Source organism: Pleurodeles waltl, chromosome 8, assembly GCF_031143425.1.
Source record: "Pleurodeles waltl isolate 20211129_DDA chromosome 8, aPleWal1.hap1.20221129, whole genome shotgun sequence".
Classification (NCBI taxonomy): Eukaryota; Metazoa; Chordata; class Amphibia; order Caudata; family Salamandridae; genus Pleurodeles; species Pleurodeles waltl.
The window spans coordinates 166,304,563-166,322,997 of NC_090447.1; the positions used below are offsets into that span (position 1 = coordinate 166,304,563).

At 42.0% G+C, this 18,435-nt stretch overlaps 1 protein-coding gene across 1 annotated transcript in view; it reads left to right on the plus strand.

Annotated features, from left to right (window-relative positions):
• LOC138249505 (cyclic nucleotide-binding domain-containing protein 2-like) overlaps nt 1–18,435 on the plus strand; it is a 611,285-nt gene that overhangs the window by 67,960 nt on the left and 524,890 nt on the right. The window contains exon 2 of the mRNA XM_069203460.1: nt 1,929–2,106. Within this exon, the coding sequence (XP_069059561.1) occupies nt 1,929–2,106 (178 nt within the window). The remainder of the gene's footprint in view (nt 1–1,928; nt 2,107–18,435) is intronic.

Genomic DNA, 18,435 nt, shown 5'->3' on the forward strand with positions numbered 1-18,435 from the left:
CGAATAGCAACACTGGTATCACCTCAGAATAACTTAGAGATTGTGACCTGCAGATGACTGAATGTGCCTACTGTACGTGTTCCAGTGATTGAACTGCAGCATCACTTTGCAAGTAGACTGTATTATGCCCCTGAATAATAAATGTTAGGACTACCCAAGAGAACAAATTTTACCAGCCTTAGAAGTTTAAAACTTTTAGGCCCAGATTTAAGAGGGCCTTGCACCATTCTAACTCCACGTTAGCATTTTTGTTTTTAACACTAATGTGGCATTAGAGGGCCAAAAACACTGCTCCCTATTTACAAAGTGGCGCAGTGCTTGCACTGTACCACTTTGTAACCCTTTGCACCACATTATTCATGCACCAGGCACAATCGTCCAGATTTAGGAGGGCCCTGTGCCATTCTAACGCCACATTACCATCATTTTTTTAAATGCTAATATGGCATTAGAAGGCCAAAAACGCTGTGCCATATTTACCAAGTGGAGCAATGCTTGCATTGCGCCACTTTGTAACCCCTTATGCCACATTATGGCTGCACTAGGCATAATGTATGCAAGGGGGACATTCTGGTGCTAGGGGGACTGAGAAAATGGCGCAAAGAAATCTAAGACATTTCTTTGCATCATTCTTATAAGGATTTTTAACGCTTGCTAAGAGCAGCCATTAAAGGGAGCTTCCCATTATTTTCAATGGGCCTCTGGCTGCTTTGCAGGATTAGCACCAACATTTTTGATGCTAATCCTGCAAAGCACCAGACTAGCATAAACAATTATGAGACTAGTACCCCTGACTACCTCCATTGTGTGCCGTATTTTAAATATGGCACACATTATGGCGTTAGGGGGGCGCTAAGGGGCACAAGAAAAGTGGTGCTGCACTAGGTGCAGTGCCACTTTTCATAAATCTGCTTCTTAGTTACTTTGCAGTTATGGGCAGTAATATGCAGTTCTTTGCAGAAGGGGCAAAAGTACATGAACTGATTTACCACTTTGTAACTTGTCACCCACAGATTACACAAGATCGCTGTAACAACTATATGAACCCTTTAAGCTATCATACCGAAGTTGCACATAATGCTGTAGAGTAAGCTATTTAAGATTTCCATCTGTAGGCATGTGTAAAACACACATTTCTCCCTTCTGTGCATTAAGCACCTAATCTGTTTTAGTAGTATGAGGGGATACTTGCAGTATACACATTAGTTTCTGCAGTGAGCTATCTTAAAATGGAGTTTGTTTGTAACTGTCTTACTAGTATGAGGGGATACTTGCAGTCTACACAATAGTTTCTGCAGTGAGCTATCTGAAAATGGAGTTTGTTTGTAACCCTTGCTTCTGTCCCTTCCTGCACAAAAACAATCATCCCCACAATGCAGGATCCCTTGCACCATGGTGCAAGGATGCCTGCATTGGCTTATGTGAGCAGTTTATGTGCCAGCGCAGGGGGAGAGGACAGAAATGCACCTTATCTTGATGATATGTCACATTTCTGCCCTTTCCCGATGGCACCAGTCAGCGCTGCCCTGCTGCATGGGCCTTGCAAAAATGGGCCTAAGAGAGAGAGAGCGTCCGCTGGCTAGTGCTGTTCTTGTCCTGTGGCATTTAGTGCTATTTTCTCAGCGCAAAGTGCATCATCTGGCCCATTTTGGTTGTGAGGGTGCAAAATAGTGCTATATGCTGGATTTGCTTGTCATTCAATTACACACAATTACGAGTACTTTTTCGGTAATTACGAGTAAATACTCCAGAGAGAAATATGTCAGTTAGGCCTACGCCTAGTTGGAAAACCAAATCAGGAGCAAATGGGAGTTTGTGCTCAATTTAGTATTTGTAAACCATCAGGATTAGGGCCTAGAGTTACATAGAAAATAAGCCTACAATATTCTTAAAAGTACAACATTTTTCTGTTGATCTTCTTGTCTTAGTAGCTCTGTGGAAGTTACAGACCAGCAAAGAAAAGATAATGCTGATCTGGCAAGTGCTAATGGTGAAACAGAAGCTTCAAACGAAGAACATACCTCCCAAGGCAGTGCTCAGCGACCTCAGGAATACGCGAGCTGTGTTGAACAACATGAGACTAAAGAAGCAGAAATCAGACAAAAGGTGCCATATTTATTTTGTGATATACTTAGAAAAGAAAGTAATGCTTTTCTGAATTTTGGTGCTTATCTGTGTTTGAATTTAAGTTCTACTACAACAAATGTGCTATGCTGTACGAGTTCTTTAAAATTCTTCTGTTTGCTATCTTTCAATGTGTTTTTTATTGTTCCGCAAATGGCCTTGCATTCATCTGCCCCAGGGAAGCGTTCCTTAGGTGGAGCGCAGGTGTTCCAAGCATCCATCCGTGGATTTTGGGGCATTTCCAGATTTACCATGAGTGGCATAGGAATGCATCAAAATGCTACGACTTCCCAGGGGAGGGGGAACAAGGAGAAATACCTTTATTTCTCCTTGTTTTTTCCTCTATGTTGTATACGTTGCATTCTTTAGCAGACGTAGAGAGAGGAAAAGGGCCTCAAAGGATTGTTTTTGTGCAGTAAGGTGCCCCTTCCTGCACAAAAACAATCCTGCCTGCAATGCTGGCACCCCTGCACCATGGTGTTAGGCAGCCACAGGTGCTCCAGCGCAAGGAGAGACCAGGAATGCACTATGTCTTGACAGGTGTGGAGCATTCCTGCCCTTTCCCTTTCAAGCAGTGCAGTACAGTGCAGCAAGGTGTCTTGATATGTGCAACAGGTATGGCTGAGGTGATGAGATATCAGTAGCCTAGGTGGTATTTAGTCCAGGTGCAGGAACTAAAGAGCCTCTTTTACGAGGTTTTCGAGCAGGGCAGCGATGCAAGGATTCTTGCTGCGCTGCCCTGCATCAAAAGAAAAGGGCAGGAGAGTGCCGAATCTATGAGAAATGGCACATTCCTGTCCTTTTCCCCTGCGCTGACGCACAGAGGGCTGCCATGCGCCATCCTATCCTGTTTTTGTACGGGACAGTGTTGTCATGTTGTGCTGCAACTTGTGTGTGTGAGTCAGTACGTGTATGTGTGTCTGTGCAATGTGATTAGCTAGTTGAGGTGCAGGAACTAAGGGCCTCTTTTACGAGGATTTGGAGCAGGGCACCGACGCAAGGATTCTTGATGCGCTGCCCTTCATCAAAAGAAAAGGGCACGAGCGCACCGTATCTATGAGATATGGCACATTCCTGTCCTCTTCCCCTGTGCTGATGCAAAGAGGGCTGCCATGCGCCATCCCATCCTGTTTTTGTGCAGTAAGGGACAATATTGTCATGTTGTTTGCGACTTGTGTGTGCGAGTCAGTACATGTATGTGTGCAATGTGATTGGCTGGTTGAGGTGGAGGGAGTTGGAGGGTGTGCTGTGGTTGTGGTAGTATGTGTGCCACTTGCATATGGCATTGGTGTTATTGTGTATGTTGTGTTGCTGTGTCCAACATTCAGGTGTGTTGTGTGGCGGTCATTGTCGTGATGTGTGTAGTTGTGATGTTGTGTGAGTGATTGTGTAGAGTGTGCTGTGTTGGTTGTTGAGGTTGTGTTGTGTGTGGGTGCAGTGTTAATAGTGTGTGTATGTTGTGCCATGGATGTCCGTCAGTGTGTGTTTCCAGGATGTACATGTTGTGTTAGTATGTCAGTGGTTACGGTTGTGTAGGTGGTGTGTTGTGTTGTGTGTGATGCAGGGGGACACATATGGCAATTTGTAGAATGTCTGTGTGTGTGTGTGAGAGACTTGTCACTATTTCACAGCCACCTCCATTGTATGATGTTCATTGAGTCCTGCAATGTCTTCCCTCTGTCAGCGAACCACCACAGGTACACCACCTGGAGAACTGTAACATCTAAATATGCGGGAGGGTCTTCTCTGGTCCGCTGCTGACATAGCTTGGCGGTGCCCCTGCCAAGACCTAAATCAGGCCCTTAATAAAAAAAAAAATATATCATACATGAAAATGATCATGACAGAAAGTTATGATTCTGCTTAAATAAGCCTAAATCAGTTAGAGTGACTTCTTCAAGGCAATAAAAGACCTGTAAGGACAAAATCAATTTGCTTCTGAGCATACCTAGTAACTCTTCGGAGCTACCCAGATATTCCTTTATCCATATACCTGCACTGAATCCATCCCAAGATGTAAGCAAATTCTTAATGAGCTTTGTATCCAAAATGTTTTCCCAGCCAACTTAGCCTCATTGCCTCAACTTTTACCTTAAATACTCCTAAATGCTGAATTTTGCTGGTCAAATCTCCTTCCATATCCTTGTTTATCTCTGAGCCACCACAATCCAAACTCATGTTAATAACTACTTCCTAGACATTTCTGCCACAGTCTTCGCAACATTTCTTTCAACTCAATCTGCGCTGCCATATTTCTCATACACTTTGAAAATCTACCCTCTACTATTTCTCCACATGAAACAATTAGCAATCTTTTATACTCTGGTCAAATAGAGACCCCCTACAAGAATTCAATAATAGCTCCAGAGGTTCAAACAGTTTCTGGTACCACTGGTAAATCAGTTCCTGTAGCTCCACTACACATTTGACTATTCATAATTAGGCTTCTTGGCATGGAAACAACTCTGACTGCAATCCTCGTAACAACTAACTTATAACAGAGTAGATTTTAGCTTGTTTGCTATTCTCAAGCTCCTTGGCCTTCCCTAGGATACTATGGGCTGTATTTATCATTTAGAGGACTAGGCCATCATCAAAAAGTTGCAGATGTCCCTTCCACCCATTTAGACTACATATGGACTCTGTGCACTCCAAATGACGTTGAAGTGTCATCTGACACTTTTTGGCAGATGTCTAATATCCACCAAGCTCCAAATAAGTTGTTATTTCTAGACATACCCCGATTGAAGATCTCTGGTGTCAAAAAAGTGTGGCTCAATGGTTAGAGCGGCAGACCCTGAAGCAGAGATCTAGCTCAAGACCAGGGTTCAAGTCCCGCTTCGGCAGGTCTTGGGCTCAATTCCCCTTGACCAGATAATTCTCGCCTCGGTGCCTAATCTAATTCATGGGTCCCACTCTGCAACTCTGGGCAATAGCTTGCTTAATTGCCCCAACAGCGCTTGGATGCCTGGCTTCACCCTGTGGGTGCTCAGGAGTGGGTGCCTCACAGGGAAAAGCCAGGAGGGGTTCCATAGTGGTATGAGTACAGCGCCTTGAGACCCTAACGGGTGAGTAGTGCGCTATACAAGTGCTAATTTACATTTTACTAAGGGGCATGGACTTCTTCATAGCTCAGGTTTAAACCCATCCTTTTTAGCAACCTTTCACTTCTAAGGTACTTTCTCATGAAGATTGACCTCTCATTTCACCAATACACTCATAACATGCAATGCCACTGAAGAGTCACCAGCTCACAAAATCACATCACTAACATTGTTAAAGGTCAAGGAGTCACTTAAGAGTATATAAAACAAAACCACATCAGGTGTGATGGTGCCAGGAACGGTTTTCTCTATATAGGTGTCCCACTGCACATGCTTCACTGACCCACCTCAAACTATCATCACTTTAGTTTTTTTGTTGAATATGCTTTTTCACAATAACACAAAAACACAAACAGTAAACATGATCAGGTCACGGCATCCAAAACAAATGCTGACATTAGTTTACAGTTAGTCCACATCTTTCTGGCAGTGCTTAATTTGTAACACTGTAAGTACTAGTCCACAAACCATTGCTCAGAAGCTGTCACCAGCACTGCAGAGGGTTGCGGTGTGGTGTGTCTTGATTCCCCTTCATGCATTTTTAATGCAACACCTGACACTCCCTTCCCATCAAACTCACTCTTGCATGTTCTTTCTCATCCCTGCCATTTTTCTGTCTTTCTCTTCTTCCACTTCCCCTTTTTTTGTTGTAACTAAGAAGACGTGGATTGAACCCAAACCACTACAGGTTCTGGAACATGAACCACCGTCCTACAGTGTCAAAAGGCTTATCAAGTTCTAGTGAGCCACTGGACATTCCTGTTCATAGACATATAGAAAATGTTGTTCATGGGCTAATCTATGTACTTTTGTAATAGTATTCTATTGGGACATGAACCCTCATTGATTGGGGTGTATTAACTCCTATGTGACTTATGTTATTCTCCTGCCAGAGCCCCATTTACGATCTTCATATCAATGCTTAACATTAATAATAGGCGGTATGATTTGAATTCTGTTTGGCACTTCTCGTTTGGGAATAACTATAGTTAGTTACTACTTCTTGGAGTCAGGGAGCTGGCCACGAACAAACAATTCTTCATAAACCTGCAGTAACCTAGTCAGGATATGTGTCAGAGGAGCTGTAGAACCCAGCTGGGAGTCTATCTGCACCAGGTGTTTTACCCCCCTGCATCTTCTGAAGTGAGCTCAACACTTCCTCACAGGTCTGGGGAACATCTAGAACCACTCTTTCATCCCCCATAAACCTGATTATTGATTCTCTACTTATGGAAATCTGGTTCCCCATCCCATCTGGGAGTATGAACTGGAAAAAAGATCAAGCATACTTATCTACTTAACATTTTGTTATCATTTATCTGGGTACTTTGCATTGCTCTGCTCTCCTCCACTATCTGCAAAATGGGTGTTCTATTTCTCTTACTATACTGGAGCCAAGCAAGCATTCTATCTATATTTATCATTTATGTATGTAATTTGTGGCTCAATGATATGTACATAGATGTAGCCAATGTGCCATACAAGTTGTTAAATGTATGCTTATGACTTACAAGCTCCCCTATTAGTTCCAACCTCTACACTACATCAAGCTAAACAATATCAGACCCAGTCTTCACAATATATAGTTACAATTGCTGTTTCAGTCTACTCTCACACTCTCTGGATGAAAGTTCCTCTTACTACAACCTTCATTGCAACCGCCTCCAGCACATTGAGGAGTGGTCACAAAGGGTACTGCTCATATAATGTGCTCCCATGCTCCTATTATACAATGCACAGCTCACCAATATGTAGTTTATCTGACTATACCACCACAGAGAAGGTGTGAGAAAACATTCTCTCTATGTTGTTCTCACTACACATCTACTCAAATCTGTGCTCCACATCAGACAGCTGTGAGTTAAACCTATGCAGCAGGCCCATCAAGAATGTGACCTTCCCGAAACCCTCAGCATCACACAGTTAAGATCCCCAGCCCGTATCAGGGGAATGAAGAGCTATGGTGGCATTACAGCTACAAATATTGGAAAGAATGATGTATCCAGTAACAATGGAGCATAGATATTAAGAAGATAGAGAGTTTAGGCCATCATTTTTCCCACCGAGTTCATATCAACAGGATCCCAGCTACCATTCCCTAATGTTGGGAAATTTCCCAGACGCAGCATCAGGGCCTTATACACACAGAGATGTGCTTTGAGGTACACCCCCATCTCCACAACCCCAGCAGCAGGAGGGAAAGGGGCTGTCCAAGGACAGGCATGCTTTACATTTACATCTCGAGCACAATTACCTCAAAAATGTATTAACAGCATTCCACATTGCAGGCAGCAAAAAAACAGGGCTCCCTAGAAACACTTTCCATCAGAGGGCTTCTTTTCCACCAGGCTACGACCTCCAGTCACGTCACTTCAGGATGTGTTGGCACACACCATTGCTCCACTCCCACCACAACTAGCACTCTGCAACAGACTTCAAACATAAATCTCCTCTGCACCTGCAGGGTTGATACTGCAGTGCCAGACCTTCACAGGCTGGGGTCCCCGAACTGGGAATCAGTAGGACCGCCAGTAGTTCCACAGTCACTACCACAAGTCCTCATGGTCAGACTCGGCCCCACGTCTCCAGTTCCAGGTGCTGTACTCCTCTCCTTGTGGCCCCTGCTGGAGTCCAGGCCTTGTCAATAACATTTAAAGACAAGATTTTGTTCATGTATAAGCTGTTAGACCTGACATCCTTGGCATGGCTTTCCCCAATACTTTTTGTCTTTACCCCTCATGTTTTGTTGAATTTGTTTTTGTTGGTCTTAGAACTCTGCACACTTTACCACTGCTAACCAGTGCCAAAATGCATGTGCTCACTCCTCTTAATGTGGTAAAATTGGCACATTTAATTTACTTGGAAGTTCCTAGTAAAGTGGTACTGCATGTTCCCAGGTCCTGTAAATAAATACTACTACTGGGCTTGCTACACTCATTGTGCCACCCACTAAAGTAGCAATTTGAAACGTACAGCCTGCAGGGGAGATTTAAACTTCCATTTCAACCTTGCAAAATAAACCTTTTGCTAGGCCCAAACCTTCCTTTTTAATACATGTCACACCTAATGTAGGCCCTAAAGGCTCATAGGGCAGGTTACCTTGCATTTAGAATGTAGGACATGCCGGTTTGCGTTTTGAGTATCCTGGTAGAGAAAAACCCTTTAAGTCTTTTTTCACTGTTGCACGGCATATGTCTTCCATAGAATGACATTGGGATACATTATTACACTTAAAAAGTGATAAGTTAATTTTGGGAGCAGAGAGGAAAATTATGTTTACACTCAAAATGACTGCATTTTTAAATCCTCTTCAATGGTAAATTTGTTTTTTAAGTCACAATTTGGAAAATGCCACTTTTAGAAAGTTAGCATTTACTTGTTCTAACCATTTGATGTCTGCTGCCTGTGTCCTGGCCTTAGTTTTGCACTTGGCCCTTGTGTATTCCTCCCAGACAGTGAGACAAAGGAGGGGCTAAGTGTTGGCGGGATGGGTCATCCTGCAAAGATGGTTCGGGCAGAGCTATAACACCCTGAGTAACCTGATACCAGTCATTTGAAACCTCAAACTACTTGGAGCCTTGGCAGAGCAGAGGAAGGAAAGAACTTTCCAGAACCTGATGTAGGGGTAGTATAGTGAGCCCCCTACTTCAAAGGCTGGCATCAGGCATAAACATTGGACCTCCTGAGCCATTCATGACATCACTTCTGTTTTGTTTCACTTTCATTGTTATTGCACATAGAAACAAACAAAAAACAATAACACAACACAGTGATAACATCCCTCCCTCACAGTCCTATTTCACATATCCCACCCACATCTTTCACTTACCTCAATCCAATTCCCTCCAGTCACGGGACCAGGGAAGATCTTTAGAGAGTGATTGTTGCATAATATTTAACACCCTGTCACATGTGATAGTGCTCAGTCCCTCCTATACTCTCCAGGACCAACCCTTGGGCATCCTGAAATCCTCCAGAAATGACCCCTTGGCATGTTTAGGAGCCTGGATTGTGTTTTATAAAGGTGCAGTACCGTTGTCCCATCCTACCTTTATCTTCTCACACTTATTTGGGCACCCCCTACTCTTAAAGACTTCTCTCTCCATTGTCATGCAGCTATCCATGCCTTTCTCCCACTCCCTCAAGCTAGGAATTCTGCCACATCCACATTGTTGTGTGATGTCCCTCTTTGCGACCATGTACCCTATGTGTAAGATGAGGTTCTGGTACCGTGTGGCATCGGTGGAGTCCCAAACCCCCAGTAGAGCTAGGTGAGGCTGCATCTCTATCGTGACCCCAGTTGCCTCTTCCAAAGAATCCATGACTTCTTTCCAGAAGGTCTGCACCTTTGGGCATGAGGATACTGTGTGTAGGAAAGACATCGGATCACTTCTGGACCTGCTGAAGACTCAGAAGAAGGACTGCCCTGCTGTCCTGATGCTGAAAGGACTGCCTTGCTGCCTGAGGAAAGAAGGAAGACTGGACCAGGAACTGGGCGCAGTTACACCAAATCACAAAAAGCACAATCTGTGGACCAAGTTCTAGCTTCCTGCCCTTCGGTGTACTTCGGTTCAGCAGTTTTTGTAAAAACACTTCTGACAAAAGTCTATGGAAAATGCAATGGGATTTTGTGTTTTGGGACCCCCTCTTTTTTTCTCGGTCCTCGGTAGATGGATCACCCAGAAACTATCCATGCACAAACTAGACAAAAAAAGCACTTTTTTGGAAAATTTCATGAAGGTTCATCACATGGTAGCAAAACACATTGCAACAAATAAAACATTACCATCCAAGTCCATTTTCATTAAAATGTATTGCAAAATGTTCCTTCTATAATTCCATTTAAGATAACACATTCAAGACTTATGAACCTCTTGTCCATCAATAAGGTAAATACATGAGAGAGGGGCCCTTCTACATACCCAACTGACCCAAGACTCTGTGTTTTTAGGCATTTTCTATATTTTTGGCCACGATCTGGGGACCAAGATCTAGCTTCCTGCTCAATTTGTTGTAATTCGATTCAGCGGTTTTTGCAAAAATGCTTCTGACACTATGGAAAATGCAATGGGAGTTTGTGTTTTGGAAACTCCTCTTTTTTCTCAGTCCCCACTAGACGGATCACCCAGAAACTATCCATACACAAACTGGGCAAAAAGGGAACTTTAAATGAAAAATTTCATGAAGATTTATGAAGATTCAGCAATCAGTACCAAAACACATTGTAACACATAAAATATTCCTATCCAAGTCCGTTTTTGTTGAAATGCATAGCAAAATTGTCCATCTGTAATTCCATTCAAAATAACACATTCAAAACGTATGAACCTCTTGTCCATGCATAAGGTAGATAACTTGAGAGAGGGACCATTCTACATACCCAACAGACCCAACGTCTTGTGTTCTTTGGCATACTCAATATTGTTGGCCATAAATAACATTTATGCACTGAGGTCTGCCAGCTAATTTAGGAGAAGCAAAAGAGAGCAGGGCTATCTAAAATGAACCATGCCACCCATTTGCTTCTATTCTATATGCTATCCTAGCATACTAGAATAATAGATGGTGGGCAATAGACTAAAAGCCAGTTCAGGTTGTCTCTCCTCATCATTAAAAAATGTATAACATCTGAAAAAAAAAAAAACTAAGATACATTCACTGCTAACAACTCTAACCCTCAGTGTATAGGAGTGCCCTAGACCCCTCAAGTGACATATTTTGCCTGACTCCAGAAAGTGTTAAGCTTTATATGCTGCTCTCAACAGTTTAGCGATTAACTCAGAGCAGTGTCCTAGTGAAATGCCAAATTGATAGATGCAGGGCCAATATCATTTGATGGTAACCAAATAAAATACATAGTACCGTGTGAGGATTAAGGTGCAAGCACGCATAACGGTTTTAAGTTGCTGTCAAGTTGTGTTCTAATAATTGTCTATTGAAAGTGCAAAACCAAAAGAGTCCTAAAGTGTTTGTCACCTCAAACTTGCACATTCCATACTCCTCCACAGAATGTTACCCAATGCATTAAGCTTGTGCTGCCCTTAGCCCTGCAGTGTCCTGTTTATGAGCAATACTACTGATGAAAGGCCACAAGACAGTAGAAATTAGCTATTTGAGCCTGTTGCTGCTTCCCTTGCAAAAAGTTAAGATGAATAGGGCAGTATGTGAATTAAAGTGCAAGTGCTTATAACAGGTTGTGAGTTGGCAGCACTATGTATTAATTACTTGTGATAGCAGATAGGAAAAGCATTTTCTTGTTTTGCCTATAACTTTGGTGCCATTTGACAAATCTTCACAACATTTTCAAAACTAGTTTGCCTCCAACTTCAGCTGCTGCTTGCAAGGCTTTGGGGCGATTCATCAAGCGGAGGCAGGGAAAAAGGGGGGCCCAAAATCAATTTCCCTATGTAATTTGCCATAGGAAATTTAGGGACAGCTACAGCCCGAAAAGCTGGACGGAATTACATCAGATTTGGCAAAAAGCTAGACCTTCGTCCACAAAAATATCTTTTTGTTATGTGGTGCAAATCTGTTCAGTAGTTTTGGAGTAGTGAAGAAAAAAGATGTATGTGTATATAGGGTCGTTGATCCACAGTGAATCTACCGTGGTGGATCGGCAGATCCATGAGAGAATGCAAGGCCCTGATTGACTGGCCACAGCTTGAGAGAAAAGTTGGAACTGGCATTTTGTTTATCACCTCGGTCTGGGGTGCCGAAATAAACATTAAAGGTGATATAAGGGGTCAGGATAGAAGTACCCTGACCTATTAGGACTGATGGAGGGGTCTTCGAGGGACACCTCATGGGTAGGAAATTGCCCAAAAACTTTTTCTGGGGGTACATGAGAATCTGTGGATCCACCATGGTGCTCAGTGCGGCCCACAGTGAGAATCCACAATTGATCTGTGTATCCATACCCCAGTGAAAAAAAAAAAACTACACACACACTTACTCCCCAAACCCGTGGTGTGCACAGCCAAAGGCCATGGACATTATGGGGTTGACTACATGCAGGGGTTGTCTACAACTGTGGTTGGATTAACCTATGGTATTTAAGTACCCATAGAAATTCACTGAAAAAACAAAGGTTACAGAGAAATAGAATTTAAAAAATGTAAAGAAAAAGCTTAGAATTCACTGAAAAAAAACAAAGGCACACCTAAGGCAAGCTCGTCTGCGCCCGTCCGCACCAGGATGGGCCCATGGGCCCTTTTATTCCTCTGAGGCCCTTCGGTTGCTTAAGCTGCCTTTCTCCGAAGCCTGCCAGTCCTGTTCAGATCCGAGCTGTAGTATGTGGCTCTGCCCCTCCTGTCAGTGGGCCCCCCAACCTGGAATGGCGAGCGTATCTTCTGAGGTAGACTCTTACACTACTCTCCTGCTGGTCAATTGTCGATCAATATCAGCTCACAAACTTGACATTAATCTCCTTCTAAGCGAGGTTTCCCCTACAGCCTTGTTTCTTACTGAGACATGGCTGCATGAGGGGTCTCTGTCTGACATCAACCTGGCAGTACTACCGGGATACTTACTAGCAAAGTTGGATAGAACCACCTCTAGAGGGGGAGGAATTGCCATTATTTATAAAGAAGCCATTAAGCTCACATTCCGACCCCTCCAGTTAACGGACTGTGAAAGCATCTTTTTCTCATTGACACTAAATCCTCAATTCATATTCTCAGGAGTCCTCCTTTATCGTCCTGCTGGCTCACCCTAAAAAAATGTATACTCTTTCTCGTATCAGCTTGCTGATTTATTATGTAAGAGACCCAATTTTACTATCTTAGGTGATTTTAACATCCATGTAGATAATTTAGACCACGCGGCAACCAGACAGGGAGGCCTTGGAATGAGGGCAATTGGTTATAGGCCCTTCTCATGACAAAGGACATACCATCGACCTAGTTTTTAGCAATCTAGCAGCCTTAGCTTCCAGGCCTCCTCTTCCTTTGGCCTGGTCAGATAATTTTTTTATTTAGCTAAAGTTAGCTATTCCACTGCAAGGGGACCTTCTCAGTCAATAGCTCAATCGCGCAGGCATTGGTATAAACTCAACACCTGCGAGTGGATTAGGATGGTGGAAAGCCGCAAATCCATCTTTTTTGACAGGAATAATACTGGAACTGATTTATTCAATGACTGGATCACTGATTGCTTAGATACCCTACTTCCCTATAGGATAAAAACTAGGAGTCGCCAGAAAGCTGCCGCACAATGGTTCACTCCACATCTGCAACGCCTTAAAAGAAAATGTAGAGGTTTAGAAAGAAGGTGGAGAAAGATTTATGACCCTGTATCGAAGGATGAATACAGGAAGGCGAGCAGAAATAAAATCAGCACAAAGCATCTGTTATTCTAACAGAATTGAACAAGCTTCCAGTTCCTTCAAAGCGGTCTTTCAGTTGCTTAAAGAAATTCCACAGTCTCCCCCAGATGAAGATTTCATTGATTTAATTGAAGCCTCTGAAGAGGACAGTAACAATCTGGCATTGCTTTTTCAACAAAGAATTATTGATATTTATTCAAATTTTCTGAAGAGTAAGTCTCAGTTGGAAGTCCAGGCTAACCATCATCACAATTGTGTAGCAACTATCTCACAATTCTCCCCTCTCTCACAGGATCAGGCCGCCTCTTTTCTTACTTCTCTTAAGTCAGAATCTCCTTTAGATCAGGCCCCTCCTTCAATACTGGTTCTGACTGAACTGTTGAATTCTTCCTTATCTAGGGGCACCATCCCTGGTCAGTGAAAACATGCCATAGTCAAACCCCTGTTAAAAAAAACTAACTTGGATGCAACGGTGCTCAAAAACTCTAGACCTACATCGTTACTATCTTCTTCCTCTAAAATATTAGCAAAATATATTAATACTCAAGTATCTATGTTTTTGGAGGATAACAACATCCTCCATCCTACCCAGATGGGTTTTAGACCTTGACACAGCACTGAATCAGCCTTGAAAGCCATCATGGAAGAGGCCAGAAATCATATGGACCAGGGTTACATGACAGCTGTTGTGCTTCTTGATCTTAGTGCTGCTTTCGACACAGTAGATCATCACGTGCTCGGCCAAAGGATGAAGGAAATTGGAATTGAGGGTCTAGCACTAAGTTGGCTTACCTCGTTTCTCGAGAGCAGATCATTCCAGGTCCTTGATCGGTCGTATTTCTCTAGCAGGTTTAAATGTAGCTCTGGTGTGCCACAGGGCTCCTCCCTCAGTCCCTATTTAATATATACACGCCCCCCCTGGCTGAGCTGGTGGAGTCATTTGGTCTTTCACTTGAGACCCAATTAGTGATCTCATTTTCTACCAACTCAGTCTCGAATGGACTTTCACTGTCTTCCTACCTACAGGCAGTGTCAGGATGGATGACGGAAAGCATGCTTCAACTAAACGGTGACCAAACAGAAATAATGATTTTGGGCCACTACCCTGGTCCGGGTAAGAATCTTCTGCTGCCAAGCTCCTTGTGGGAGTTGCCTCCACCCCAAGAAGTACATCAAAAGTTTAGGAATTTGGTTAGATCCCCAACTTACGTTGGAACATCAAGCCAATAAAATCTCTGCCACCGCTTTGGATAAATGAGGCTCCTATGGAAGGTTCTTGCAATACTCCCGTCTCTGGCCAGAAGGCTCACTATCCAGGGGATTATTATGTATTGACTGGATTACGGTAATGGTTTGTTTCTCGGCTTCCCCCAAATATGTGAAAAGGAAATTACTAGTGGTAAAAAATGCTGCGGCACGCCTCTTATTAGAAATACCGAGGCATACTTCTCTGAAACCGGCCCTTGCATCTCTCCATTGGCTCCCAGTGGAACAGCATAAAAAGTTTAAAACCCTATGCTGTATCCAAAGGTCATTATATAACAGAGGTCCTCCTCTGTTAAAGACCCTGGCAACTTTCTATAAGCCCACTAGAGACCTTAGGTCTGAGTCAGCAGCATTGGCTATGTTACCTAGAGTAAAAAAGGCCCGATGGGGAGATACCACGATGGCCTATCTGGGAGCTAAATTGTGGAACTCCCTCCCCCTCAGGCTCCGACTAACCAGTCATGAACTCAATTTCCAGAAAGCACTCAGAACCTGGCCGTTCTAGGGCTAGTTGCTTTTCTTTCATAGTTATGGAGATTGTCATTTAGCGCTGGGAGGCCTTTGGGTAGCCATGCGCTCTACAAGTGAATTAACATTAACATAACATAACATGAAGTTTCTTTCCCACTGAAGTTATAGTTTCTTAGAATTTGGTGTAATGCTGTTCAGCATTTCTGAATGTAGCTGTGTCTAAAGAATGCAAAATCCCCATGGACACAGAATGGGGTATAGGTGTTTTGGGACACTCTCTTTTTCCCAGCTCCCGCTTGAAAGATCACCCCAAAACTTTCAAGACACCAGCTAATGTGAGTGTCATATTGGTTTTGAAAATTTCATGAAGATTCATCAAATGGTGGCAAACTTATTGACAAAACAAGAACACGCCGTCTATGGAAAAAAATGGTCTTAACTATACCTACTGGCTATCAGCAGTAATTATATGTATATATATATATATATATATATATATATATATATATATATACATATATATATATATATATATATATATATATATATTCAAAAGAATTATTCACTGTGAACAAGACTCAAGTGTAGTTGAAACACGTTGGTTGATGTTTGTTTGATCAATAAACGCTATAAAGGATTATTTGGAGTGCGGTGAATAATTCTTTTGGATACATAAATATTTCGAGGGTGGTCCCCTCTGTCACCGGCACCAGCAGCTGAGTGAGCCGCTGAGATCGTGATCCTGACCTTTTGCTTGACAATACATATATATATATATATATATATATATATATATATATATATATATATATATATATATATATATATATATATATTTATGTATATATATATACACAGACACACACACACACATATATATGTATATATATGTTTATATATATATATATATATATATATATATATAAACATATGCATATACATAAATGTGTTTGTGTGGTATTTATTATAATGCATAAATTACCTCTTTAAGTTAAGTTAAGTCTGACTCCTTTGTGTCAAGTTACCAGAGAGTTAAGCACAGGTTAATTTAGTGACTTTTGTGGTTCCTCCTGACAAGGATCATGGCTGTTGCTTGAGTATGGTTATCTCCCCTCAATCAATAACCCAATGCCTTACAGGCATTTATAATTATCCACAATGAGATTAAGAACAGGCATATTAGGTTTATGCTCTAGAATAAAGAGTTGATAAGGCTCATTAAACCATATTGAAGTGTGAAAACTATCAAATAGCTAAGTGTACTGCTATGGATCTTAAAGGAGTTTTTCCAGGGTTGAACTAGAGGGGGCCTAGGCAGCATTTGGTAGAGGACTGCACCCTCGATAAAATGAGTTATAGGTAAGCATGACTGGTCGTGATGAGGTCTGGTATTGGGGCTCAGCAGAGAGCCAAGCACTTTGAAGATAGGAATACTGTGGACTCTGTAAACATCCCATAACACTGACATGGGACACCTTGCTAGAATAATTTAAAGCACAAGAAACTGATAGGAACTGACCCCTCCACATCCCGGCACAGTGGCCTGATGTGATACAGATTCTGATGATGTCTTAGGCAAATCCCACAGCAAATACTCTATTTCCCCTCCACAAGGGAAACAGATACTGGCTTCAGAAACAAAAGAGTGGGTGGTTTAGGCAGAGGGAGGGCAATACAGTCATTTTCTTTCTATTGGTTGTTAAAACATGTTTTTTCTCTTTCTACAGAATTGTGTGTATAATTTTATCACAATAGGACTTAATTGGCACTTTTGTCATTAACTCTCTTAGACGACCTTCTTTGTGTCGCTTTGTGCACTGTTCAAATATTCTTGTCAAATTTACCACCCTTGTTCTGCTCCTCGCCTGCATTGATGATTTGATGAATACTGACAAATAAGAAGGTATTGAATGTAATTATCTTGTATGTTTTACAGTTTTAAAAAACCGGTGCAGCTTGGACATCCTCAGTTTAGGCTGGGAAATTTTAGCATAGTTGTGCACCCCAACACTCTCCAACAAAACAGCAAAAGAAACATTTCTTTGAAAGACTGTTGGTTTCTAGTTTTTTCTACAAGGCCAGCTACAGAGCAGGGTATTTCATTAAGTGTAGCTCTTCCTTTCGTGAACAATGTTCTCACTCAGGATAGTAGACAGCACATGCAGTGCACTCTTTGCTCCATTTTCATTCCCCATTGAGGAAGATGTTTTCTGGGAGAGGCTTTCCATTGCTTTTCACCCAGCTATAAATGCACAGCATATTCTGCCTAAGTGAAAAGTAACAACGTAAGGCTCCACATTTCTTTGTTCCAGTTGTTTTCTTGAGATTCTAAATAGAATACAAGTTCACAATACGATTACATCGCTATAAAAATTGTGTTATCTTTTAGAATTTAGACAATCGAAGATTAGATTTTAAATCTACGCGATATGCTGTGTAGCAAAGAGAAGGCCTGTAGCTCAGTTTATTACAATATGTATTGTCGCTCAAATTTCCCTTCACTGAGAAGAACACTGTACCAAAATGTCTACTAGCCTGGTTGCAGGTATGCGAGCCAGAGGTCTTGCTAAGGTCAATGTGAAGGTTGCATAAATTGCCAATCCTTATTAGTACAGTGAAATGTGAAGGTGTGTCTATGACTGTATATATAAATCACCATGCTTGCAGTTCTTAAGGGTGGTTTAGGTACTTCTCCCAAATAAAGATTTTATCCTAGCATTTGTAAATATCAAGTAAGTAAGATAAAATAATTATATATGAGCCTCAACGGATGAGAGGGCAGGATGATTGAAAAAATAGTATTGAAAGGGTCCAATATTGTTTCGGGAAAATTTTGCATGTATTGCAAATCAAAAGTAAAATACGTGTTTGTGGATTTGAAATAATTTGTCTGAGGGATTAGGAATGTTAAATTCAGGATTGGCTGTCTACATTCATTTTGTGATATTTGCTGGTGCTAATTAGCAAGATAATTGTTATGTAAGGGCTACATACATATTAATACATAATATGTTAACGTGTCGTTTCGAGTGATTTTCAATAACAGAGTTCAGTATGCACGATGGATTATAGCATAGGGCCATTCCACTCCACTCTTTCACAAATGACAGCATGATATAATTTGCACTGATACGCTTGGATTAATAA